At 39.9% G+C, this 27667-nt stretch overlaps 1 protein-coding gene across 1 annotated transcript; it reads left to right on the top strand.

Annotated features, from left to right (window-relative positions):
• rx1 (retinal homeobox gene 1) lies at positions 1-27314 on the top strand. Its single transcript, XM_054790371.1, has 4 exons — positions 1-231; positions 1969-2304; positions 11789-12033; positions 17596-27314. The coding sequence occupies exons 2-4, from the start codon at positions 1995-1997 to the stop codon at positions 18046-18048; spliced, it is 1008 nt and encodes a 335-aa protein (XP_054646346.1). The 5' UTR covers positions 1-231; positions 1969-1994; the 3' UTR covers positions 18049-27314.
• Positions 27315-27667: the final 353 nt, after the last annotated feature.

Below are 27667 nucleotides of genomic sequence, written 5' to 3'. Positions count from 1 at the left end.
TCCAGCCTGCCTGCTCCTCCTCCTCGCCTCTTTTCCTCGCCGGTGGCTGCAGTGCACGCCACTCCCAAACTTTCTTCTCACTTCAGCGGACTTTTCCATGATTAAACACACGTAATGACTTTTTCTTAAAGGGATGCGAGGAAAGCAAAGTGACAGCCAAGGGTGGACGGCGGAGGAGTGAATGCGGACTAACGCGCCTCAGCTGATCAACGTCTTTACTTCCACCAGCAGGTTGGGACACTTTTACTCTTTATATATGTATATATATATATATATACATATATATATATATATGTATACACGCCATTATATACTCTAACTGGAGTCCGTGTGGAGCATATATGCTGTATATACATATAAAATAATATTACAAATAATAATAATTTCATCAATAATAGGAAAGTATTTAAATGTATTCATGAAATAAACGCACCATAAAACAAACCAAAAAGAAATAAACAGAATGAATAGTTCATATTTGAATTTAGATGGATAAACTGATTAAAAAGATATTTTTTTAAAAATGAAAAAATCCTGATATTGAAGCAAAATATCAAGCAAAATATTTGTTAAAAAAAATACAAGTTACATACGGAAAGCAAGACAGTCACACATGAACAGATGGACGGATCCACAAATGACAAAAAATGTCACCGAAAAAAGCCAACATTTGCATTTGTCGAGTAAACATTTAATGTGAGATGAAATTTGTGAAAAGGTTCAGAAATAATAATAATAAGAATAATAATAATATGAAAATATCTAGAAAAAAGTAAAAAAAAACATTCATATTTGAATTGAGATAAATACACAAAATGAAAAAAAATGTTGATATTGACGTTTAAAAAGCTAAATATTTCATTAAAATTTGGACATAAAAATCAATGATATGTTTGGAAAGCAAGAAAGTCACTCATGCGATGGATGGACAGACAAATTACAAAAGAGTAACCAAACACAAAGTACACATTGAAATATGCAGGACATCTTTGTGGCAAAGCTTCAACATAAGCAAAAGTTTGATCGTTCATGTGAACATACAGTATGTACACTGTATTAATATTCATGAAATAAACACACGATAGAACAAAGTACAAATAAAATACACTGTTAAGAGTTCATATTTGAATTCAGATGGGCAAACCGAGTAGACAGATGTTTTAAAAAATGACAAAAATTATGATATTGACGTTTGTAAAGCTAAATATTTGTTTAAAAAGTAAAAAAATCATGATATTGAAGTATATCAAGCTAAATATTTGTTTAAAAATGAAAAGAATCTATGATATTGACGTATGGAAAGCAAGAAAGTCACACATCAACAGATGGAGAGGTCGACAAATAACAAAAAACAAACCCCAAAAAAAAGTCCAAAATGAAATTGAAAAATTGATAAAAAGTTTCAACATTGAAAAAAAAGTACGAGTAATACGATGAAAGTATCTGAACTCCATTAATAAAATAAACATGTGATAGAACAAAGTAAAAAAAGGAATGAGTAAAAAGGACTTCAGATCAATGACCAGATATTTATAAAGAAATGCACATGAAGCATTCTGTTGTGTAAAGTGGTCTACATTGATGTATATCTACGTGAAAGCTGCACTATGAAGGGGGTGTGCACTGCAGGTGCTCATACATGGCTGCATACGCCCCCCCATGAATGACGTGCGTCTTAGACGTTCGTACGATGATCACGCAGGCAAGCCCGGTGCGCGCTGAAGCACGTGTACGTGCTCACGTTAAATAATCAACAGAAAGCTTTGACTTCTCCCCCGAAAGTCACGAGCGCGTCTTCGTCTTCCTCGCTGACAATGCGAACTAGAGGGCATAGACTCAGGACCCCCCCGCCACCGCGCGCAGCTAAGCGGGTTCAGACGCACGTCAGGCCTCCCCCGAGGTAACGAGGTGATCTCTGACCTCCAATTTGCACCCACTCGCTCCTAAGACCTCCTCCCTCCCTGTCAGGAGCCGCTGAGTGGCCGCACGCTCGGATGCATTTATCACTGGATACCATGAGCATGGTGGACGACAGCTGCCTCTCGCCCGCCAACTTCCACGACCTGGCCAAAGGCGGAGGCACGGTCACGGTGGGGGGCCACGTCCACAGCATCGACGTCATCCTGGGATTCAGTAAAGATCAGGATTCCCTGCTCAGCCCCGCCACGGGGGCCCCCGGGCCGCAGAAGGTGAGCATAGAGGCCTTGGCGGAGGCCGGCAAGCAGCACGAGTCCCACCCGTCCTACAGCGGCCACCTCGGCACCCTCGGGGATGACGGCTCAGAGCAGCAGCACCGGTACCAGGGTGAGTGGGCGCACGCACGCACGCACGCACGCACGCACGCACGCTGCACAACTTTTACTCGCAGGGACGCAAGGAAGCACATTTCTAGTAACTTCCAAGCTCCAGATACACGCCTCACTCCTCGCTATCAGGGGCCACAGCCATGTGACTTCTCCCAGCCAATCAGCAAGGACTACATGCCGCCTGGTCATCCATGAAACCTTTTCCAAAATGTACAGAAATGATCCGTTTAGCACCGCTACCACGCTACAGCAACTAAGATATTCCAATTGACTTCATTTCCAGTGTAAAATAGCAGCAAGACGTTCACACAAACACGCATTGCAAATATTCCGCCAGCATGTTGGACGTCCATTTCATTTTCGCCTGCTTCGTTCTATTCAGCTGAGAAGTTTCATTTCATTTGACTGCGAGCGTTGCCCGCTAAGCTCAGCAACAGGTTAAATAACAACAAATCACAAGAATAATATAGAAAATAACTAAATCAATAAATACAAATATTTCAATATATATATATTATTTAAAAAATAAATACAAATATAAAAATAGCAAAACAGATATTAAAAATATTTTGCCATAAATCAGCAACCTGAAAAAATAATATATGTACAGTTGTTAGAATTTAATTGAATTGTATATTAGTAGTAATAATTACAATTAATTGAATTTGACATGCAAGCATTGCCTGCGAAGCTCAGCAACAGGTTAAATAACACGAGTAATAATCATATCTAAAATAATCTTTCATAAATAAAAACAGCAAAGTATTCACACATATTTAAAAGATTTTTGCCACAAATCATTGAGCTGAATATGTTATGTCAAAAATAATAATATATAAAATGAGATTTCATAAATAAAATAAAATATTCAGACAAAAAGGCATATTTTGAATATTTTTGTCATAAATGATCTAATTGGGGGAAAAAGGTTTTCAAAATATAAACATTATTTTATGTTGTATTTTATTTTATGTAGTTTAATTGTATTTTATTTCATTTGCACACTTTTGGACATGCAACAGGTTAAATAATAAAAATGAAATATTCACAGAAATAAGCAGGTATTTAAAATATTTTGCAATGCATCATCAAACTTAATTTAATTTAATTTAATTTAATTTAATTTAATTTTATTTTATTTTATTTTATTTTATTTTATTTTATTTTATTTTATTTTATGAATAAATTGTTGAACGCTGATGATTACTGTAGAATAATATTTATTGCATGCTATGATATATGAAGTGTAGCAGAGTGAGCACACATGTCGTGCGTGTGTATTATGTGTGTGTTGTGTGTGTTATGTGTGTGTTCTGTGTGTGTTATGTGTGTGTTATGTGTGTGTTGTGTGTGTTATGTGTGTGTTATGTGTGTGTTATGTGTGTGTTGTGCGTGTTATGTGTGTGTTCTGTGTGTGTTATGTGTGTGTTATGTGTGTGTTATGTGTGTGTTATGTGCGTGTTATGTGTGTGTTATGTGCGTGTTATGTGTGTGTTATGTGTGTGTTATGTGTGTGTTCTGTGTGTGTTATGTGTGTGTTCTGTGTGTGTTCTGTGCGTGTTCTGTGTGTGTTATGTGTGTGTTCTGTGTGTGTTATGTGTGTGTTCTGTGTGTGTTCTGTGTGCGAGTGCATGAAGTGAGCTGTATAGGCTGAGATTGAGAGCTAAATCACAGAACAAGATGGTACATGGGGGGTTTATGCCCCCACCCCCCCCAAACCCAATCCCATCTCCTTGTGGAATTCGGCCTAATCTTCTCTTCTCTTGTGTGCAGATTAGAATGTACGGGGCGGCGTTGTGTTGTTATGTGCAAATGTAATCTGAAGCTATTTTGGCGTCGAGGCTCTGACAGGTGCTTGGTGACACGCTGGCAGACACAACAAATCATCATTTCTGTGAATTTGGGAGGAAGGATGTCCAGGGTTGAAATTAAGGCTATAGCTTGCTTTGTTCTTTACTCGGGGGGGGGGGGGGAAATAACGATCCAAAAAGGCCTTTACAGGCGCGCCAAAGCACTTGAAGCGCCACCTGGAAGACCTGAAGAAAGCCGTCTCCGGCAAAGACACAAGAACAGCAAATGAGAATGGAGGAAAATGCTTGTCATTGGTGCGGACGCAGATGAATTTAGCTTCATATGAACGTAACACAATAAGCTGCACAGCATTCAGCAACAGGGCACACAATCCTAAATGCATCCATCTGACTCATTTCATAGAAAAATCCTAATGCTGCCGCAGTTCTCTACCACTCCAGTCCTCTTATGTCTTATTTTCTCTTATTATATCGACTATATTGGGTAATAGGAGTGTGAAGGTGACTATCGGGGTGTTATTTCATGTCTAGAGGGCTCTAATCATGTTAAAAAGCGTATTTAGAAGGTTGTAAACAGGTTTTCTATGTCTTATATGTCTTATTTTCTCTTATTATATCGACTATATTGGGTAATAGTAGTGTGAAGGTGACTATCGGGGTGTTATTTCATGTCTAGAGGGCTCTAATCATGTTAAAAAGCGTATTTGGAAGGTTGTAAACAGGTTTTCTATGTCTTATATGTCTTATTTTCTCTTATTATATCGACTATATTGGGTAATAGTAGTGTGAAGGTGACTATCGGGGTGTTATTTCATGTCTAGAGAGCTCTAATCATGTTAAAAAGCGTATTTGGAAGGTGGTAAACAAGTTTTCTATGTCTTCTATGTCTTATTTTATCTTATTATGTCTGCTATATTGGGTAATAGAAGCGTAAAGGTGATTATGGATGTTATGTCATGTCAAGAGGGCTCTAGTAATGTTAAAGAGCGTATTTAAAAGGTTGTAAGCAGGTTTTCTATGTCTTCTATGTCTTTTTTTCTCTTATTATGTCTACTATATTGGGTAATGGGAGTGTAAAGGAGACAATAGGGGTGTTATGTCATTTGTAGAGGGCTGTAATAATGTTAAAAAGCATATCTAGCAGGTTGTAAACAGGTCTTCTATGCTCTAACTATGAAAATATGAAATTTTAGCGCATGCACGAGCACACATGCATAGTTCAGTTCCAAATGTGACAACTGTAAAGAGTTCATGGTGTTATATTTTTAAATGAACAGTTATTTGAGATGTCACAAAAGCAAACAATATTTGTGTCAAAGTGAAAGTTATGCTTGAAATGTATCTTTTCACAAAAAGCTGCTTTTCTCCCTTCTTTAGTCAGGAACTGATATTTTCCTGAAACTTACCTACTGTATGTTTTACTGCAGATTACTAAATAGCGCAAAAAGGTAGAAACAAACTGTTTTTTTCTGACGAAAGAGGGGAGTGTAATGTTTCTTTTGGTAGGTTCCATGTTTATATAACCATACAACACAATACTCTGTGCCTTGGAAGATCCGTCAAAAGTACTGAAGGGGTTGTTTTTTGAAAAATGGCTGGGATTGAAGTTAAAATTTGCCCTTTTTTTTACCACTAATAGGCTGCAATCGATGCAACGCAACTGCATGGTTTATTCATGAAATGAATGTGGACTTTCAGCATCATGTGGGTTGTGTCAGTGCTGGACTTGGCCCCCGATGCTAGCAGACCATAACAAATAGTTGTTTTTCCAAAGATGACATGTTACGGTAGATTACTGTGCAGATTATGCTACATTTACAAAGACATGTAGCGATTGGGGTCTTTGCACACATCCTCCCTACGAACGTGATGTCTTCTTACGTAAGCCATGAAAAGGAAGTGAGCAGTCGAGTCTGAGTTCAAGTGGAATTTGCAAACTACCAGGCCGCTGGTGACATCACTGCTTTGTGCGCAACTGTCCCATGAAGTCCACTTCCTTCCCCTCGGATGAGCAACTTTTCTGAGTCCATCACCCTAACCCCAAAACCCGTCCCCTCCCCTCCCCGCGCGCTGGCTGCTAAACAGTGGGCGGCCTTCAGACGGACGGCTGCGATGGGCTGACAGGCACAAGAGCTGGTCACTGAACCACACCCGACCTCGGGCCTTTGTCCCGACCCGGCCTTTTGTCACGGCCCCGCTTAATGAGAGCCCCACAAAGCGACCTCCCCGCCCTGCATTGTCGCCGCCTCCGCTCCGGCTCGCCACTTGAAAGAGCACGACCACGCCGCCTTTACGGGCCATCAACGCGTCTCCTTCTCAGACGGCAAGCTGGCTGCCGCTCCTTTTGCTCTTTTGCTAACTGATAATCACGTCATCCACAGCCAAGTGGCAAGTGGAACCTCCTAACAGGACGTCTACATTCCCAGATAGGTTTGGCGCTGTGGCACAGCAGGCACACAACATTGAAGCAACATTGATCAGTTGTGGAATTAGCTTGACAACAACAACGCGCATTTGCTAACGTTTATTCAGCGTCGGGCTTTGACCAAATTTGAACCCTTAATGACTCTTTTTTTGACATTTGGACTCTGCTGTTGACAAAACATATTTAGTAATAATGATAAAAGAATAATCCTAGTCAAATAAAATTGTCTCTATTTTACCCTTTTGCAACGTTGTTTCAACGTTGCTTCAATGGTACACTGCAACCTTGTCCCTTGACAAATACAGCTATTTTTCAATGTTGTTTAAACTTCAAATGTTTATTGTTTAAATGTTTATTCAACGTCGTGTCAGTGTTGCGTGCCTGCGGGGAGCTCAGTTTTAGCCGTCCACACACAAACATCAAGTCCGAGTTTTTGAACATTTTTTTGCAAATCAAACGATTAAACATTTAACGCGGACGCCGTAGTTTCGAAATCACCGTACGTCTTGAACTACGGAAATGATTCCAGTGGTTTCTGAAGTGAGACTGCGTGCGCGTCATTACGGTAATCAGAGGGACGACGTCGCAGCCCCTCCAGGGAGACCAGGCTTGATAGAGAGCGCAGTGGGTGGGGTTCATCTACAGGGTAGGCGGAGCTCGTGTGACGGAGGGGGACAGAGAAGCAAGCTTTTCATGACCAAGTTTGAACAAATGTTGCATATCTTATGGGTGTTTTGCATATGATATTTATATATTACATCTTGTAAATCCCACATCCTTTATTCATGCACATTGGGGGTGTCCAAATGGCGCCACCGGGGGCCATTTGCAGCCCGGGGCTGGAAAACAATAATTCAAGTTTTTAAAAAAAGGTAAAAAATATAATATACAAGAAAACAAAACAAAACAAAAAAACAAAGCAAAATCTGCCGTAATTTTACAAGGATAAAGTTAAAATATTAAGAAAAAAAGTTGTAGTCTAACGAGAAAAAGTGGTCATTTTATGGGAATAACGTGGTAATGTGAGGAAAAAATAGCACCATTTTAGTAGCGTAAAGTTTTCTAAAGTTGTAGTATTGTGAGAAACAAGCAAAACAATGAATAAAGGTGTACTTTTTTGGAAAATTCATTTGTGGAAAACGTTATAACGCTACGAGAATAAAGTGGAAATATTGTGGGAAAATAATAATAATAATAATAATTTCAAGAAGACAATTTACAAGAATAAAGTTCAAATAGTTGGGGAAAAAACAGCAGAAACCAAAAAAAAAAAAAACAACTGCAGTTTTCCCAGATTAAAGTCAAAATGTTAGGAGAAAAAAGTCACAACTTTATGGAAATAAAAATCATGTCATTTTAGGGTTGAAATATTCCAAAAAAAGACAGTATTTTCCAAAGAAAGAAAACAATGAATAAAGCTGTAGTTAAGTTCAGATGCTACAAGAATGAAGTGAAAATATTGCGGGAATAAAGTCATAATTACAAGAACAAAGTTGAAATAGTTGGAAAAAAAATAGCAGAAACTAGAAACAAAAAGCAGCGGTAATTTAACCGGAATAAAGACAAAATACTAAAAGGAAAAAAGTGGCAATTTTTACGAGAATAAGCCTGTAATGTTATGAGGAGAAATGATGTCATTTTAGTAGCATGTAAAAAAAATCCATTCTTTTTTCCAAAGTCATATTATTATGAGAAACAAACAAAACAAAACTGAAGTTGTCGTTTCTGGAAAATGAGGTTGTGGAAAAATCGAATAATAAAATCATAAAAGTAATAATATCATACAAATATAATACTCTGATATGGGAATAAAGTCAAAATATTGCAAGAAGAAAATGTATGAAGATTACTGAAGAAGAAAGTTCAAATATGTGGAAAATAGAAAAAAACAACAGCAAAAAAGGGGACAAAAAAGAGCCAAGTTGATATAAATCATAGTCTTTTTCACCTACAGTATATGACAAAGCTTTTTCTTGAAATATATACAGTATAAGTTGTTAGCGTATCTATGCATAACTATGTGGCCCTGATGACACCCCACGCCATTTTTGCTTCTGAAAACGTAACATTTTTGTTGCAGAGCATCTGTTGGTTGCAGTGGAAGGTTCTTTGTGGTTACGTGGCTGCTTCCCTCAATAGGTGGATGGCTGTTGTTTTTTGGGTACCTGCTGGGGGCCCCATGGTTGCAGTGTGCTGGTTCTACAAACGTTATGTGTTAGTTGTGAAAGCAGATTGGAACAGACTTTTACAGATAAAATAAGACAAATCCCAATTGTAGCTACTAACTGTACCGTAAACTGTACAGTAAACTGTACAGTATATACCGTGTCGCCTCTGACCCGAGCCGAGCTGGATGAGCCGGCACCGTGGATGTGCATGAGGGAAAAAGAAGTTGTAAAAAAGAAAGAGGCTTTGCTACGCATCTTAAAATGCGGCCTGGAGCTCTGCCAACTATCTGTCAATCAGCTACAGACGTGGGACATTTTTCTTGTCGTCAGTGAATACGCTAACCTAGAACGATGTCAAATTGTGAGTGTAATGTTAGCACTGTAGCACACGTACGTAGCTATGCACACTTATAGGTAGATAAACAGATACAGTACCTTATTCATCTCCAAGAGAAATTCATTGTTCAGGACGCTTCAGGTTGTGTTGTGTCGTCCGAGCAGGCCTCATCATCAGTTCATGCTCAAAGACTCGGTAGGACAGTCCTATCTAGTACCATCTAGCTGTCAAGGAATTGAATCGATCGCAACCGGACTGTACATGTTGTCTTGGATGTTTCACCTCTTATTCGAGCAGGCCTCATTGGTTCATGCTCACACACTAGATAGGACAGTCCTAGCTAACTCTCAGGGCGTTGAGTTAATCGCAACTGGACTGTTGAAGTTGTCTTAGAAGACGTTTTGTCTCACATCTGAGCAGTTTTAATCAATTTATGTTCAATGACTAGAAAGGACAGTCCTGTCTAATCCCACCTCGGTGTCAAGACATTGAATCGATTGCAACCGGACTGTTCATGTTGTCTTAGATGTTTCACCTCTTATTTGAGCAGGCCTGATCAGTTCTTGCTTAAAGACAAGATAGGACAGTCCTATCTAGTCACATCTCGCTATCAGGGCATTGAATCAATTGCAGCTGGACTGGTAAGGTTGTTTTAGAAGACGTTTCACCTCTCATCTGAGCATCAGTTCACCCTCGAACACTAAATGGGACAGTCCTATCTAGTCCTGTCTAGCTGTCCGGGCATTAAGTTGATTGCAACTGGACTGGTCAGGTTGTCTTAGAAGACGTTTCGCCTCTCATCTGAGCAACAGTTCATGCTCAAAGACTAGATAGGACAGTCCTATCTAGTCCTATGTAGCTGTCAGGGCATTAAGTTGATTGCATCTGGACTGCTGAAGTTGTCTTAGAAGATGTTTTGCCTCTCATCTGAGCGGGTTTATCAATTCATGACCAAAGACTAGATAGGACAGTCCTATGATCGCATATAGCTGTCAAGGCATTGACTCTATTGCAACTGAATTGTTCAGGTTGTTTTAGAAGTCGTTTCGCCTTCCATTCGAGCATTAGTTCATGCTCAAAGACTAGATAGGACAATCTATCTATCGAGTATTGAATTGAGCCTTCTAGACATGACATAACACCTTTACACTCCTATTACCCAACAGAGTAGACACAATAAGAGACAATAAAAAATAGAAGACCTGTTTACCACCTTCTAAATACGCTTTTTAACATTATTAAAGCCCTCTAGACGTGAAATAACACCCCTATAGTCACCTTTACACTCCTATTTCCCAATATAGTAGACATAATAAGAAAAAAATAAGACATAGAAGACATAGAAAACCTGTTTACCACCTTCTAAATATGCTTTGTAACATTATTAGTGCCCTCTAGACGTGAAATAACACCCTTATAGTCACCTTTACACTCCTATTACCCAATATAGTAGACATAATAAGAGAAAATAAGACATAGAAAACTTGTTTACCACCTTCTAAATATGCTTTGTAACATTATTAGTGCCCTCTAGACATGAAATAACACCCTTATAGTCACCTTTACACTTCTATTACCCAATATAGTAGACATAATAAGAGAAAATAAGACATAGAAAACTTGTTTACCACCTTCTTAATATGCTTTTAACATTGTTAAAGTCCTCTAGACATGACATAACACCCCATAGTCACCTTTACACTCCTATTACCCAATATAGTAGACATAATAAGACAAAATAAGACACAAAACTTTTTTTTTACCACCTTCTTAATATATATATATATATATATATATATATATATATATATAATAACGTTATTAGAGCCCTCTAGACATGACATAACACCCCTATAGTCATCTTTACACTCCTATTACCCAATATAGTAGATATAATAAGAGAAAATAAGACATAGAAGACATAGAAACCCTGTTTACCACCTTCTAAATATGCTTTTTAACATTATTAGAGCCCTCTAGACATGACATAACACCCCATAGTCACCTTTAGACTCCTATTACCAATATAGTAGACATAATAAGAGAAAATAAGACATAGAAAACTTGTTTACCACCTTCTTAATATGCTTTTTAATATTGTTAGTGCCTTCTAGACATGAAATAACACGCCTATAGTCACCTTTACACTCCTATTACCCAATATAGTAGACATAATAAGAGAAAATAAGACATAGAAAACTTGTTTACCACCTTCTTAATATGCTTTTAACATTATTAGAGGCCTCTAGACATGACATAACACCCCATAGTCACCTTTACACTAATATTACCCAATATAGTAGACACAATAAGAGAAAATAAGACATAGAAAACTTTTTTACCACCTTCTTATTATGCTTTTTAACATTATTAGAGCCCTCTAGACATGACATAACACCCCATAGTCACCTTTACACTCCTGTTGCCCGATATATTAAACATCATAAGAATCAACCAGGCCACAATAAGTACAAGTCAGTGTATTATTTGAAGGTGTCTTGCTTGGGGGCTGCTTTTACCTCAGGAGAAGATAAAGAGTGGAAACAAGTCCAGCAAATCCGATTAGAAGTTTACGAGCTTCATTGAGGTTCAGCGGATTGGCAGCTTGACTCGTGTGCGGTGACGTACGGTAGCTTCATGGTGCTCGTTTCATGTTTAATGCTGCTCATAAGAAAATAAGTAGAAAACAAGAATATTATATGTATTATTGATATAAAGTGCGTGTGCGTGTGTGTGAGCAGATGCTGCCCTCTTCACCAACAAGTGCGAGGAGGAGCTGAGGAAGAGCGCGGACAGCGACGAGGGCAAGTCGCCGGAGTCGTGCAAGGACGATCAGCCCAAGAAGAAACACCGACGCAACCGCACCACCTTCACCACCTACCAGCTGCACGAGCTGGAGCGCGCCTTCGAGAAGTCCCACTACCCGGACGTGTACAGCCGCGAGGAGCTGGCCATGAAGGTCAACCTCCCTGAAGTCAGAGTTCAGGTACACGTTTACACTTCGAAAATACCCAACGTATCGTCATCCGATGTGCACTAGACACTATGCTACACACAGTATGGACGATACAGTAGCAGTCACAAGTGTGGACTTTGGCTGGACCAGTTCTCCATCCTTATTCCCACAAGACTGCATTTCTTTCTTCATATGATGCTAACATCCTCATAAAGTTGTCTTTTTTCCCCTCAATTATGGTTTTTTCTTGTAACATGATGATTTCTTCTCACAAAAGGTGGTTGTTTTTTTGTACACAAATTTTCATAACATTGCAACTTTTTGGGGAAAGAAACCCACTTTATTCTTGCAAGAGTGTTAAAAAAAAAAAAAATCCTGACTTTTTTTTCGTGAAATTCCAGCATTTTTCTTGTAATTTTACAACTTTAACTTATAACTTTTCTTGTCTGTAAAATCTGACTTTAATCTTAAGTCTTTTCATCTGACATTGTCGCTTTTTTCTACAAGAAAATTCACATTTTTTCTCATAAAATTCTTATGAAATTACAGTATTTATTCTAAAGTATGATTTTTCTCTTGAAATACTATGACTTATTTTTCATAATATTGCAGCTGTTTCTCCCCCCCCCATTCTTGAAAGAGTAGTGCTTATTTTGTACTTACTTGCCAGTACTTACTTTTTTTTTGTAAAGAAAAAAAATTCTCTTTTTCTTGTAATTTTACAACTTTATTTTATAACTTTTCTTGTCTGAAAAATATGACGTCAGCCGTACATCTTTTCATGTTACATGATAGCTTTTTTCTACGAGAAAAGTCCAATTTTTTTCTCGTAATATTAGGCCAAAATTCCAACTTGATCTTGTAAGAATAAAAACCTTGGTTCTCTAACGTTATGGTTTTTTTTTTTAATATGATGACATTAAAGTATGATTTTTCTCTTTTTCATAACATTGCAACTTTTTGGGGGAAAAACACCCATTTTATTCTTGCAAGAGTCGTACTTTTTCCTGTAAAAACATAAAAACTGACTTTTTTCTCATGAAATTCCAACTTTTTTGCTGTAATTTTACAACTTTATTTTATAACTTGTCTAGTCTGAAAAATGTGACTTAAACCTTCCAACGTTTCATCTGACATTGTCGCTTTTCTCTGCGAGCAAATTATAAAAATAATATAAGAAATATAAATACTGCACCAAAATTCTCATACAATTACGACTTTATTCGCTGCAACGTTGAATTTTTTTTTACTTTACTTATGATGTTATTCATGGGACGTAACGTAAAAACGTAACATAATGTACGACTCTCATAAAAGTGTGATTATTTTCTCTCGTAATCGTATGACTTCATTTTCATAACGTTGCAACATTTAGGGGAAAAAAAAACAAATGTATTCTTGCAAGAGTAGTACAAAAAAATGAAATTCCAACTTTTTTTCTTGGAATTTTACAACTTTATTTTATAACTTTTCATGTCTGAAAAAGATGACTTTAACCTTCCAACTTTCATCTGACATTCTAGCTTTTCTCTGCCAGCAAATTCTGTTTTTTTCTCGTAATGTTACGCCAAAATTCTCATACAGTTACGACTTTATCAACTGCAATGTTGAATTTTTTGTACTTTATTTTAGGACGTTATTGATGGAGTGGAATGTGAATGAAGTACGTGAAAACGCAACATAACGTAGCATGTCACATTCTACATTTTTTCTACAAGCAAATTCTGTTTTTTCTCGTAACATTACGGCAAAATTCTCATACAATTCCGACTTTATCTTGTAAGAATAAAACCTTGGTTCTCTAACACTTTTTAGAAAAAACATTGTGACTTTATTCTCGCGTAACACTACGGCTTAATTTTCAAAACAATGCAACTTTTTTTGGCCCAAAAATGACAACTTTATCCTTGCAAGAGAAGTACTTTTATTTCCTTGAAAAAAATCCTTACCCCCAAAAATATGACTTTATTCTCGTAACTTTTCATGTCACGTTGTTGCACCAAAATAAGACCTTTTTTCTCCTAAAATGTTTAAAAAACAACAACAAAACATTATGACTTCATTCCCCGCCCCAAAATGCCGATTTTTTTCTCGTCATACTATGACTTGACTGAGTTCATAACATGGCAAGAAAAAAAAAATTTAAAATACAACTTTATTCTTGCGAGGAGTACTACTTTTTCCTTTTTATTTATTTATTATAATGATAATTATTTTTATTGGAAATGCAGTCCAGTTGCAATTATTATATTATTCTAAAAAATAATTAATAATAATTATAACAAATAAATAATAATAATAAATAATAATTATATAAGAATTTATTGAATTAACAACAGGTTCAATACACTTAAAAAAACTTGAAATGTACACAAAACAATTAAGAAGGCAGACAAATATAAAAGTAAAATAATAATAATAATATCAGGCAACAATAATCATAACAATATTACATATTGTTGTATTTCTCATTATTATTACCACTTATCATGACCGTCACCCTCATTACCACTAATAATGATAAAAATAACATTAACATATTGGTACTACTTTTTTCCTTGAAAAATATCAATCTTTTTTTCTTGTGAAATTCCAACTTTTTTCTTGCCATTTTACAACTTTATGATTACTTTTCTTCTCCGAAAAAAGACCCTCCAAAAAAAGATCCAGTACGAGTGCTAAAGCACGTGACTTTATTCAAAATAGCTTTGAGAATTAAAAAACAATTTAAAAAAAGAGCCGTTTAGCGGACGTGACGTTTGGGAAAGACTAGCGGGCGCGTGCCAAGCCGCCTTAGGCCCTCACCTGCCAAGTGGAGCGATTGCATCAGGTCATTACGCAAGGGGCGGCGTGTGTTTCCAAACATCATTTAACCCTGAAGACACTCCGCTCTCGCCAGCGTGATCCCATCATGTACTCTTTGCCAGTTTCAAATGCACAGGAAAATAAGGTAAAATAACATTGTGATAAGACAGGTGCCAAGGTTGTAATCGCTGCAAATAAATTCTAGAACAGCTAGGCCTGGCACGATAACAAATTTTGCTGGACCATAATTGTCCTACACATTATTGTCGACAATCGATCTTATTGACAACTTTTTTGAGACCATTTCTTCAAATAATTGCATAATAATGCCAGCGCATCACATCAGAAGCAATAAACTTTCATTTCTCAAGAAAGGAAAGAAAGGAATGTAAAGATCCTTGAAATAAAATTGTAATCATGTTATCCATGTAATCTATTTTTATGACACCCTTATTTTATTACCACTATTAGATAGGACGTGCACCGCTCTTATTTTGAAGGCTGGAAATGTGATGTGTGTTGAAAATGTGTTCTGACTATGGCCAAGTGTAGGCCTGTCACGATAACTAATTTTGCTGGTTGGTAATTGTGCTATAAATTATCGACGATAATCGATGATTTTGACCGTTTTTTATGACCATATTATCATCAAGTTTATCTTTCAATGATCATTGTGTCACTAGATGGTACTCGAGTGTCGTGCATCTGTGTGAGGCACAGAAGATGCTGCTCCGCTAAACCAAGCTAACCCAGCTAACTTATCCCGGCTATTGGTTCGGTGGCTAGTAAGAGTATCAACATTTTTTCGCTGACTTAACTGATGTTTCCGGTTTCCACCTCGACATGTTTAGCTCAAGAGAGGGCTGGTTTGTGTTTGTGAGAACATGCCGCGGTGAATGAGCACACTCTTCCCGTGCGAGCTCCCCGCACCATGAGAGAGAGAGAGCAGTCCCGGCACAGTGAGGGGAACTACCGCTGTAACTTCACCGATGCGCAGAGTGAAATCTCATACAGCCCGTGAGATAAAGCGAGAGGAGAGAGTGGAAAACAAACACGCACGCGCACGTCAATTTATCGATGCCAGCAAAATGACCGACTTGGTTTTCATAATGATAATAATGATAAACATATCATGGTAACTGATGGAAGGTTAACAGTTGACAGAAACATACAGTAGTTGGATAACGAGCGAGCACAGAAACAGACAAAGTACTCACACAGAAAAAAGATTCAATGAAATAACAAATAATAAGAGTTGGCAGTAAGTGTTTTTGTGACTGAACGTACCATCGTATGGCCGCAGTGGAACAGGACTCTTCTTCCTTGTACTTTGTAAATATCATTTGCTGGTATTGGTTCTTGAAATGGCTCATTTTCGTGCTTTGTTTGAGTTCCTTACTCGATTTATCGCCATAGGCTGATCACAAATCGGCCGATACTAACCGGTGGCCGATCGATGGGAGCATCGGTAGGAAACAAGATGTGAAAAACACGCTGGTTTCTGGCTTGGAGTGTTTGTGTTCCGTAAGACCAGAGGTTTTCAGGGAAAACCCCAAACGAGGGATTTTCTGGGGCTTATTTTGTGGCGTCTTGTGCTCTCCCGAGAAGACCAACGGGCGTTTCCGACAATGTACAATCTTTACAGAAAACATCAAAAAACGTTCCATCCGTCGATCCGAGGTCGGGTCGCGGGGGCAGCAGCCTAAGAGAGAGCGAGAATGGGCGACTTGTCACTTCCACGTCCGTACATATACAACTTTGCATACGAGGGGGGGACAGGACAGGGCGACTGGGAGGTAAAAGTGGAAGAGGAAAGGGGAGAACAAGAGGGGAGGGGAGGAGAAAAACAGGGGAGCACAGTGTGCGACTGGCAAAAATACCTCGTCAACATCGGCACAAATAAACACACTTTACAACATAAGAAGTCAAACACTAAGCAGGGAACACTAAGCCCTCAACCGGGCCACTTCGTCCAGCTCCTCCCGGCGGATCACGAGGTGTTCCCAGACCACTTGAGAGACATATTGTCTCCAAAGTGTCCTGGGTCTTTCCTGAAGCCTCTTATTGGTGGGATGTGCCCTGAACACCAGGGAGGTGTTCGGGAGGCATCCTGACCAGATGCTCGAGCCACCTCATCTGGTCAGGATGCCTCCCTGGGGAGGTGCTCAGGGCACGTCCGACCGGTAGGAGGCCTCGGGGAAGACCCAGGACACTTTGGAGAGACGATGTCTCTCAACTGGCCTGGGAACGCCTCGTGATCCCAGGGGAGGAGCTGGATGAAGTGGGCCGGTTGAGGAAGTCTGGGCCTCTCTGCTTTCTTCTTTGAGTTCCTATTTTGTAAAGTGTGCTTATTTGTGCCAACGTTGCCAAGGTTGTTTGCTTAGTTTGAGATTGCTTTTTTTCCTCCTCCCCTCTCCTCTTGTTCTCCGCTTTCCTCAAAGCGGACCGGGAGAGGGGCTTCCCTGCTGAGGCTGCTGACCTCGCAACCCGACCTCAGATAAGCAGCAGAAGATGGATGGCTGGATGGATGGATGTTCCAGATACTTGCATGGACCACCGTTGTGGTTTGTTTGATTGCAAAGTTCATACAGCTTGACAAGATCGCCTGGGCACAAATAATAAGATGCTGTTTTACCTGAAAAAAAGTCTAAAAAAGACTGGTCTTCTTATATTTTGGAGATCTAGAGATTGATGTCTGCCCTCTCCTGTGGTTTACACACACCTGGAGAGAGAGCGGCCGGCCAGGTGGAAAAAAGAGGTGTCTCATGACTCCCTGTTGTCGTCCAGGTGTGGTTTCAGAACCGAAGAGCAAAATGGCGCCGCCAGGAGAAGATGGACGCCAGCACCATGAAGCTCCACGACTCGCCGATGCTCTCCTTCAACCGCCCGGCACCGGTCCACACCACCATGGGACCCATGAGCAACTCCCTCCCCTTGGATCCCTGGCTGACCTCGCCCTTGTCTAGCGCCACGCCGGTCCACAGCATCCCGGGCTTCATGGGTCCGGCTCAAGGCCTGCAGCCCAACTACCCCAGCCACGGCTTCCTCAACTCCAGCCCTCACCCGTCCATGGGGCAGGGGATGCAGAGCATGGCCCCGCCTCCTTACCAGTGTCCGGCGCCGTACCCTGACAAGTTCCCGTTGGAGGACATGGACCAGCGCAGTTCTAGTATCGCTGCGCTGAGGATGAAAGCCAAGGAACACATCCAGTCCATGGATAAAACCTGGCTACCCATGTGACTAACGACAAGGACGTTCCCCACAATGCAAAATCATTCCCAGGATTTAGGGACTCTCTTTATACACTTTTAATATTTGTTTTTTTTACTTCTCAAAGTCATAAAGTGCATGAGTGACGTGTTTTCAAACTGCCCACTGAAAGAGCGCTCATGTTTTGTGTTCGATATGTCCAACTTTTTATTGATTTCTTATTCATTTGTCCCCACTTCATTCCGTCATTGAATATGAATCCTTTTGCCATTATTTCCTGGACTGATCAGGATCGAAGTTACAGGGGGGTGGGGGATATTAAGGCAACACTGAAAAGAAGAACATTCACTCCTCAAAATGACACATTTATTGGGGGTTTTTACCATCAATTTTTTTAATTAAAACAAATATGACTTGTAAGATGACATGTTTTTTTCCCGTTTTAACGTTATGCCAACATCCTGCTAAACCTTCCACATTATTTTCTATTTTTAAGACTCAAAAAGTGTTTTTTTACAGAAAAAAAAATACAGATTTTTCTCTCTTAACACAATCATTCCTTTTTCATGACATTACAACTTTTTAAAAAATGTCCAAACTTTATCCTCTCAAGAGTAGACTACTACTTTTTCCTTCAAAAATCTTTTTAAAGCATTCTTCGAGTGAAATTCCAACGTTTTTTTTGTCATTTTACAACTTTTTTCTAAAAAAAATAAAAATATGATGACTTAAAACATTGCAGCTTTTAAAAAATAACTTCAATCTTGCAAGAGTATTACTTTTTTCTTGTACTTTTACAACCTCATCATAATTTGCATAACTTCTACAAAAAAAGACTTTACTCACTTAACCTTACAAATTTTGTTCCTAACGTTTTTTTCTGAAAGCAAATTTTCATTTCCATAACATTGCAACTTTTTTTTGCTAAATTTGTTGTCGTAATTTTACAACTTTATTACAACTTTTCTTCTCCAACAAAATTTACTTTATTTGTATGACTTTTTTGTAACTTTTTTTTTTTTTTAAAGCAAATCATTTTTTCGCCTCGGAATATTGCACCAAAAGTCCGCCTAAAATTAGGTTGAGTTCATTTTCATAACAATGCGACTTTTAAAAAAGTCACATTTTTTTTCGTAAAGTTCCAGCTTCATTAAAACTTTTTTCTCGTGTAATATGATGGCGTCATTTTTCGAATAGTCCAACTTTTTTCTAAAAAAAAAAAAAAAAATTCCAACTTTATTCCTGCAAGAGTAAAATGCCAACTTTTGTCTTTTAGTTTTCCAACTTTATTGTGACTTTTCTTCAACATGAAAATGTGACTTTATTCATGTTCCCCTTTTACATGATTTGTAAAATAATTTGTTTCTTAAAGCAAATTCCTTTTTCATCATAAAATTATGATGACTTAGTTTTCACAACATCTCAACTGAATAAAAAACTCCAACTTTTTCTTGTCATTTTACAACTTTATGATAACTTTTTTTGTCATAATATGATTTTGTTTTTATAACATTACAATTTTTATAACTTTTTTGTGCACTTTTTTTTGCAAGAATATTACTTTTTTCAAGTGAAATGGCAACTTTGTTCTTGTAGTTTATTACAACTGTTTTATCTTGTAATACAACGACTTCATTTTTATGATATCGCAACTTTTTCTTCCAAAAAGAACTTGATACCTGCAAGTAAAATGCCAACTTTTTTGCTGTAGTTTTCCAACTTTACTGTGACTTTTCTCCTCCAAAAAATTGGACTTTATACAAATTTTCTTCATAACAAAACTTTTTTCTAAAAGCAAATTATTTTTTCCCCATTTTTTTTCAACATAAAAAAATCCCACTTTTTCCTTGTAATTTTCCAACTTTATTATAACTTTTTTCCCTTATAATATGATGACTTAATTTTTATAACGTTGCAACTTTTTCTAAAAAAAAATTCCAACTTTTCCTTGCAAGACTATTACTTTTTTTTCCAAGTGAAATGTCAACTTATTTCATGTATTTTTGCAACTTGATTGTAATTTTTCTTCGACAAAAATGTGACTTTATTCATTCATTAACTTTTTTTGCTCGGAATATTATGCCAAATCATCATAAAATTACAATTGAATTTTTCTTGCAATTTTACAACTTTTTTTCTCCCAAAATGACTGAACTCGTTTATTTTTGGCATGCGGCACATTGTAGAAAAAAAAGGGGAACAAAATGGCAAAAAAAAGAAAAAAAAAAAGATGAAATGTTGATACTAATAATAACACAACATTTTGGCTTTAAAAATGTGTAAATGTTTTTTTTTAATCCTTTTTATAAAATGAAAAATATGTCTAAAAATATCAAAGTATTCCCCCACATTTTTTAATTTTTCTGTCTGCGGCCCTCGGAGGAAAAAGTTTGGACACCCCTGGTGTAACCTTTTTTTCCTTGTAATTCACCAACTTTATTCTCTTCAAAAAGTACAACTTTTTTCTAAAAAACGAAAAAAATACAACTTTATTCTACTTTTTCATGAGGCTATTTTTTGTCTCCAAAAAAAACTATTTTGACTTTATTCTCATAGTAAAATTACTTTTGTCCTTTTCAGTGTGGCCCTAATACTCCTTCACAGGTTTATTACTAGGATGCTTCCTTAAAAATGTTCTTTTTTTGCTCTCAACTTTGATGTTTTTGTCCTGTAAAAGGTACAAAGAGTTAGCCAGGTGTCCAAGGATGAGTCCTGCGAGGTACGTCAGTGAGACTGGACCTTGAAAGACAGCCACGGGCTCCTCGTTTACCCTTCTAGCATCTCCACAGTGGGGACGCATGGCAAAGAAAATGCCAAGTTTTGAAAATAAAGCGGGCTGTGAAGTCAGACAATCAGTCAAGGAGCAGCAGAGCACCTTCTAACATACGGGAATATACCAAAAAAAACAATCATGCACACTTGTGTTTTGTGCTGCCATGCTTTAAAGAAGGCCCTCGGAATGGAATGTAGCAAGAAAAAGTGAGGGGTACAGGAGCCCAGGAGCCCAGGAGCAAGAAAAAACAACTTTTTTTGCTGTTGTTTTTGCTTGAGTGACTGTTGGAGGAGAAAGGCTGTTGGCAGCTCGGTGTTGGGTGGCTGCGCGTACGTGCGGGGCAGCACCGTGTGATGCGTCACCCCACATAGTTTGCTCTTTGTTCGGCACAATTGATCCAAGTGTATTCTCTTTGTCTGCCCTTGAAGGGGGGAAACGGTCTCAGGCAGCAGTAAATAGGCCCTTGTGAGCGTGGTTTTTTCCTCAATCAAAGGAGGAGAACCATCGATTGTAGCTGCTGTCATCATTAGTGACACCGTTTTGCTCTCGTCCATCTGGCCCTCGCTTTGCCTCCGATTGTCACTTCATGCACAGTTCTCATTTCCACGCCGTACAACAGGGGTGTCCAAAGTTTTTCCAAGTAATAAAAAAACAAAAGGAATTTTGACACGGTCAAACCTCGATTTCATGTGATTCCTTTTTTCCCCGGACAATTTGACCTTGGTTTTGGTAGAGTAACAAACGAGTCCGTTTAACCTGTGCTGTGCTCTAGTGGCCACACAAAGCACCCCACACGCTGCCGACTCACTGTCTGTGCAGTTGGGTTTTTATTTTGAATTGAGAACAGCTGCTACATAACCCGCCATGGGGCCAAAGAAAGTTGCAAGTGCCGGCAATTTGATGAAAAAAGGTGAGAAAGACCATTGAATTCAAGATAGAACTCATCTGAAAGTACAAAGATGGCGTCCCATCTCAATGTGTACATTTCCTAACCATAGCAGTACCTCGCTAGATGACGGTTTTTGAAATAATAATTAATTAACTCATTCAATCCCAGCCATTTTTTAAAAGACAACCTCTTCAGTAGCGGCCATTTTAGACCATTTTAGCTGATCTTCCAAGGCACACAGAATATTGTGTTGTATGGTTATATAAACATGGAACCTACCAAAAGAAACATTACACTCCCCTCTTTCATCAGAAAAAAAGAGTTTGTTTCTACCTTTTTCCGTTCTTTAGTAATCAGCAGTAGAACATAGGTAAGTTTCAGGAAAATATCAGTTCCTGACTAAAAAAGGGAGAAAAGGAGCTTTTTGTGAAAAGATACATTTCAAGCATAACTTTCACTTGCTTTTGTGACATCTCAAATATCTATCACAACATAAACAACACAAAAATGGTTGTTTTACATCAAAATAACAACGGTGGTCTAGTGGTTAACATGTTGGCCACACAGTCAGGAGATGGGGAAGACTTGGGTTGGAATCTCCGTTGGGCATTTCTGTGTGGAGTTTGCATGTTCTCCCCGTGCGAGCGTGGGTTTTCTCCGCCTCCGGCTTCCTCGCACATTGGCCGGCATGTTAGCTTGATTGGAGACTCTAAATTGTCCATAGTTATGAATGTGAACTTCCTCCTTCCTGTCACGTGTGATTTTTCCTTCCACATGATCCCTGCCGAGCTCTTTATGCACTTCTGCCACCTTGTGGCCGTTTTTATGGCTCAAAAGTGCTCTGAAATGTTAACGCATTAGTGGAAAATTGCATCATCGCCTCTTTTTGCCTCTTGCGCAAAAACACGTAAAAGTCGTATAAATACGTTGTCGGAATGGGGGGTTCGGAATATGAAAACGTGTAACTACGTCTTTAGTATTGAAAGAGTTAATGATGGCTTTTATGGCTTATTAGTCAAAAAAGACAGTGTTGTGGTCACGAGGCACTACCTTTCACATTGCATGGCGACTGGCTACTGAGCTAGCTGGCTGAGATCGAGTGAAAAAAAGGTTCTCCTCTCATTCCGTGAGGAAGTGGTTTTGGGCTTCTTTGTCCTCCTTCCCCACTCCGTTTGAAACACTTTCTTAAGTTTAGAGTAAGTACCTTTGCTGCAACTACAACAATATTCTGTTTATTATTATTTCCCATTATTGAGTCGGTTCTGGAACCAATTAACCACGATAAACGAGGGACGACCGCATGATTATTCTCTGTAAAATGTATTTTTTGTTCATATTTTTGGGTGTCTGGAATGGATTCATTGGATTTCCGATGGGGGAAAAATGACTCCCGTTTTTTTCCGGACCTTTTGGAACAAACAAATGACAAAAAACGCAGTATTTTAGATTTGGAAAATGAACCCAACATCAATATGGAAGGAAGTGACACACATTTAAAGAAAAAGCATATGATTATGAGTATGAATATTGCAACTATGTTTGTGTGCATTGCTGTGTTTTTTCGAATGTGCCGCGGGGCCACACTTTGGGACACCCCTGTTGTATCGGTTTTGGATCTGACGTTTCCTCTGGTCAGTCCTCGCAGGTTCTTTTATTCTGTGGGCTGTAAATAAATAAAGATTCCAGAATGAATAGTTGTTGAACAATTTATTCAAGAAGAATTGTTCCAGAAAAGGTGAGAAGCACCGTCATCCGGGAGAAACTCGGAGTAGAGGCGCTGGTCATTGGGTCGGGGTGCCTCCCAGACGCCTCCCTGGTGAGGTGTTCAGGGCACCCCCTCTTCACCCTCTGTTGTGTTGAAAAGCCGCATGGTGTGGGGGAGGAATGATCTGTTCAGTCTTTTGGTGGAGCTGGACAGTGATAGTAATCTGCCAGTGAAGTGGGTCTTCTGTGGGGAGATGATGCTGTGCATTGGATGGTGCTGGTTGTCCGTGATGGAACGGAACCTCCTAAGCATCCTTTGATCTGCCACAGACGTCAGGCTGTCCGGCTCAATGTGAGAACGTGAGAAAAGTGAGTCGTAAGCTCATACAGACCTGGCCCGCACTTCACGGAAACTCGGAAGGTTCCTCTGCCTTTTCCAATGGTTCTGTTCCCGCTTATAAGGTACCAAGCCGGGCCAGATGTTGACCAACGTTAATAACTTGACACTTGGACGTTATACTTTATCTACTCTTCCATCAAGTGCGAGGTCTCCTTGTCTTTTGTTCTCATCGTACGAGGTGTGTCAGAAAAGTTCCAGGACTGTCCCCGTTGATCACATCCTTCCAGGTGAGGGGCGTCGTCCACCGCGAGTTCGATCAACCAGCAGGTCTACAAAGGGATCTTGCCGCGTTTGCGTCTTTCAGTGCAAGAAGAGGCGAGCTCTGCGGCAGGACAACTTGTGGCTGCTGACAGTGTCCTGGCTGTCCAACAGTCCCTGGCCGAGAAGAACGAGAAAAACCGTGCTGGAGCAACCAGCCTCCATACTCACCCGACCTGGCTCTCTGTGTGAAATGTTTCCTCTTTCCGAAGCTCAAGATGGTCATCAAGACGTGGATGACGCCAAGATGGCCTCGATGACTAAGCACCAAAGGATCCAGGAAGAATCCGTCCAGGAGTGCAGGAAGGCGTTGCAGAGAAGGCTGGGAAAGTACATCAGACTCCAGGGGGATTACTTTGAAGGGGAAAACTTGTAGTTTGAAGAAGAAGGATGATTTGAACAAGGAGTGAGGGAAGCCATCTACGTTGACAGAGGGGGGGCGTCTACGACACCCCCTTTCTCCCACATACAATGCCGTCCTTTCATTCCTTCCTAAAAGACGGCGTCTAACAAATATACAAGGCATTGGTTTCAGATGGGTCCATGGCCATCATTACATCTGAATGGGATGCTAACAAAGGTGATACCATCCCAAACCACCATCGTTGGGGGGGGCGCGGCCCCACTCCATCGTATCCCAGCGATCGTCATTTGACACCGATAAAGAGCCAACCGTTCCTGTCTGGACCGGCATCCTTCTTTAGAGGACAAATAGATTGGATCTTGCACCGAGCTCTCAGACTAGTGCTGTCCTATCTAGTCTGAAAGGTGTGTCCCACCTAGTCGTTGAACTGATGAAGCCTGCTCGGATGAGAGGCCAAACGTCTTCCAACACAACCTGAACAGTCCAGTTGACAACTGCAGTTTGAAGTGTATCTTTTGTGACACCAGTCCTGGAATGTTGTCACTCACCTCGTATGCGTGCGTGTATGCACGGGAGTGATTCACCAGGTCTTCGGACCAGAATCACACTTTGTGTATTAGTTCTTAAAACGGAGTACATGTCCTCTCATGAGGGCAGGTAGTCCCCAGATGGAGGTGGCCTCACCACGGGTAGGTGAGATTGCCCAGTCCCAACCTTTTACTGTTGGGATGTGACCCCCCAAGCACAATTCCCAGGTGACGAGGAACCTTCCGAGCTTCCATTAAGTGCAGGTTGGGTCATTCTCTGTATCTGCTTCCGACTCACTTTTCTGGACCAATTCTTCTTTGATACATTGTTAAACGACGATTCGTTCTCGAACCTTCATTTACAAGCGATTGAATAAAAGAGTGCGGCTGGACTGAGCAGACCAGGAGAAGAGTCAGATCCTAACAACCGGTTCCTTTCTAAATGCCCCCTTATGAGGGCAGTTAGTCGCCATATCGAGGTGGCCCCACAACAACACAGGAATCACCCAATCTCAGCGTCTTGCGGTCGGAATGTGTCCTAGTCCTAGGCGACGGGGAACTTCCGAAATTCCGTTAGCGATGGGATTGTATGCGCTTACGACTAGGGTTGGGCATCCTTTGAATTTGTACGATTCCGGTTTTGATTCCGGTTCCTAATTTTTTGGATGAAATGTCTGAATTGTTTAATGATATTATTATTATTTTTTAATCAACTTGAATGAATATTTATAAATTTCAAAGCATTCAACTTGAATAGAAACGTTATGAAGTTTCTTTCTACAGGAGTAGACTTTCACAAAAGATGTTTACTGAAAAGTAGTCTACTTTGTTTGCTGCCTCAGCTATTTTTATGACACACTTATTTTCAGAACACAAGTAAACGGGATAGCGCTCTTATTGTGAAGACCGGAAGTGTGTTGTGTGAGTTGAGAAGGTCCCTCGACTGTTGCTAGCAGAGACGTACTGTGCAAAGGATAAACCTGCCCATCTGTAGCCGTAGCTCCCGTCCTTCATTTGCACCCAACTTCCACAGCAGCTAGCATCCTGACACCCTGGCTTATGTCTGCATGAGGCAGACGCCATTTATTGTTGGACTTCCCTGATTCTGACTGCTTAGAGGAACTCCGCGGCTGTTTCTTCCGGTTGGCAAAGCGGGAGTCGGAACTAGGAATCGAAATAAAAGCTTTTGAACGATCCCGAGAGAATCGGATCGTCAGTCCCGGTTCCCACCCGTGCTCGAGACTCGATGACCGACCCTTCTGTAACAATTCTTCTTTGCCGACTATTCATTGTGAAATCTTTATTTCCAGGAGATAGAATAAAAGAAAGCGGGTGGATCGACCAAGAGAAAAGTCAGATCCTCTTCCAGTTTTAGCAATTTCTTATCGACACCTGATCACCTCAACTTGTGGGCAAGAAGAGGATGAACTTGCACATTCAGAGCTTCTACGTGTGTGATTTGGGACCACAAATAAGCCAAAGGTTTTGGAGAAAACTGCACTGGAGGTTTTTTTTATGTGAACTTGCACAGGTTTTTTTTTTTCCTACCCTGTCACTTTTTTGTTTCTGTAAATGTGTGTTGTAGAGCTAGAATTCCTTCTTTTTCTCCGCTGCGTACTCTGGAAAGAAGTGAAGAAAGATCTAATGGAAATAAATCTAGTTTGATAGAACATGTGTCGCCGCTTTTTGGCTTTCATGTTGACCCGTGTGCTCATTCCCACACTTTCAATCCAAGATTACACCAGAATAATCGTGATCATCTGACATACATGCGCACGGACATTTTTCTTTCTTTTCCTTGTCACTTGTGCACCCTCGGTGTGTCTCTACTCCCCCCCCTCCTGCCCATGCTCCATTGTTTGATGGCAGGGTGCCAGCCCGTTAGGAAGATGAGTCTCCAATCAATCAGGGCTTCCCAGGGGGGCCTCTGACCGCAAGGACCGGCTTCCTAATTGCCCGCGGGCAGAGAGGCCGACTCGCAGGCTGAGCCGCTGCAGCACATGTTGACGGACAAGCTGAATCACTTTCCTGCACGGACGGACGCCATATTGCGTGGAGATAAACGGTATTTACGTCTTTCTCTTTACATCTCACCAAGGATGTCACACCTTGTGGGGGTGTCGGTGGCAGGGGAACCCGCCAGCCCATCATCTATGATCCTTATGTGAGACATGAACAAACTTGTCTTTCTCTTTTCTGTGCCTTCTAAAGATATAAAAACTGCTGAAAAGAGGCAGCTAAGAATGCACGTAATGGGACACGCCCAAAGCCTTCTGAAAAACCTCCAAAAAGTGCCAACAAGGCTCCATTTCCATAACGTGACCTGCATGCTAACCAAGCTATTATTATTGTTATTAACATTGTTACACCAAAGAACTACGTTACTGGCGTAGTGACACCTCGTCACACCACACCGGCTAGCTACTAGCTAGCTAGCGACTAGCTTCACTACACACTTGCTCACAATGCCTCAGGCCACTAGCGGAAGGTAACGCTACATACCTGTATTGGAGCTGCTGCCACTGCTGCTGTGGTTTTGTTTTTGACGCTAGGTGTAGCGTTGCTTTCTGTATTGTCATGTGAAATCAATGCGCCCAGGAAGGAAGCTCCGTGAATGCTTAAAATGACCAAAATACGGCAAAATACTGGAAGTATTACAGCAGCGCCTTGGTTAGCATCATTAATCCCTTCCAGAAGGTCCGACTCAAACCAAAACGAACTCTAACCAAAGCAA

This window comes from Dunckerocampus dactyliophorus, chromosome 10, assembly GCF_027744805.1.
Source record: "Dunckerocampus dactyliophorus isolate RoL2022-P2 chromosome 10, RoL_Ddac_1.1, whole genome shotgun sequence".
NCBI lineage: Eukaryota > Metazoa > Chordata > Actinopteri > Syngnathiformes > Syngnathidae > Dunckerocampus > Dunckerocampus dactyliophorus.
This window is presented reverse-complemented; position numbering and strand designations above follow the sequence as displayed.

What these genes read in the sequence shown, in the direction of transcription:
- rx1 (XM_054790371.1), top strand. Translation starts at nt 1,995, where the DNA reads ATGCATTTATCACTGGATACCATGAGCATGGTGGACGACAGCTGCCTC. An exon ending in GCAGCAGCACCGGTACCAGG is followed by an intron (nt 2,305 to 11,788) that starts GTGAGTGGGCGC and finishes GTGTGTGAGCAG; the next exon opens with ATGCTGCCCTCTTCACCAAC. An exon ending in TCCCTGAAGTCAGAGTTCAG is followed by an intron (nt 12,034 to 17,595) that starts GTACACGTTTAC and finishes GTTGTCGTCCAG; the next exon opens with GTGTGGTTTCAGAACCGAAG.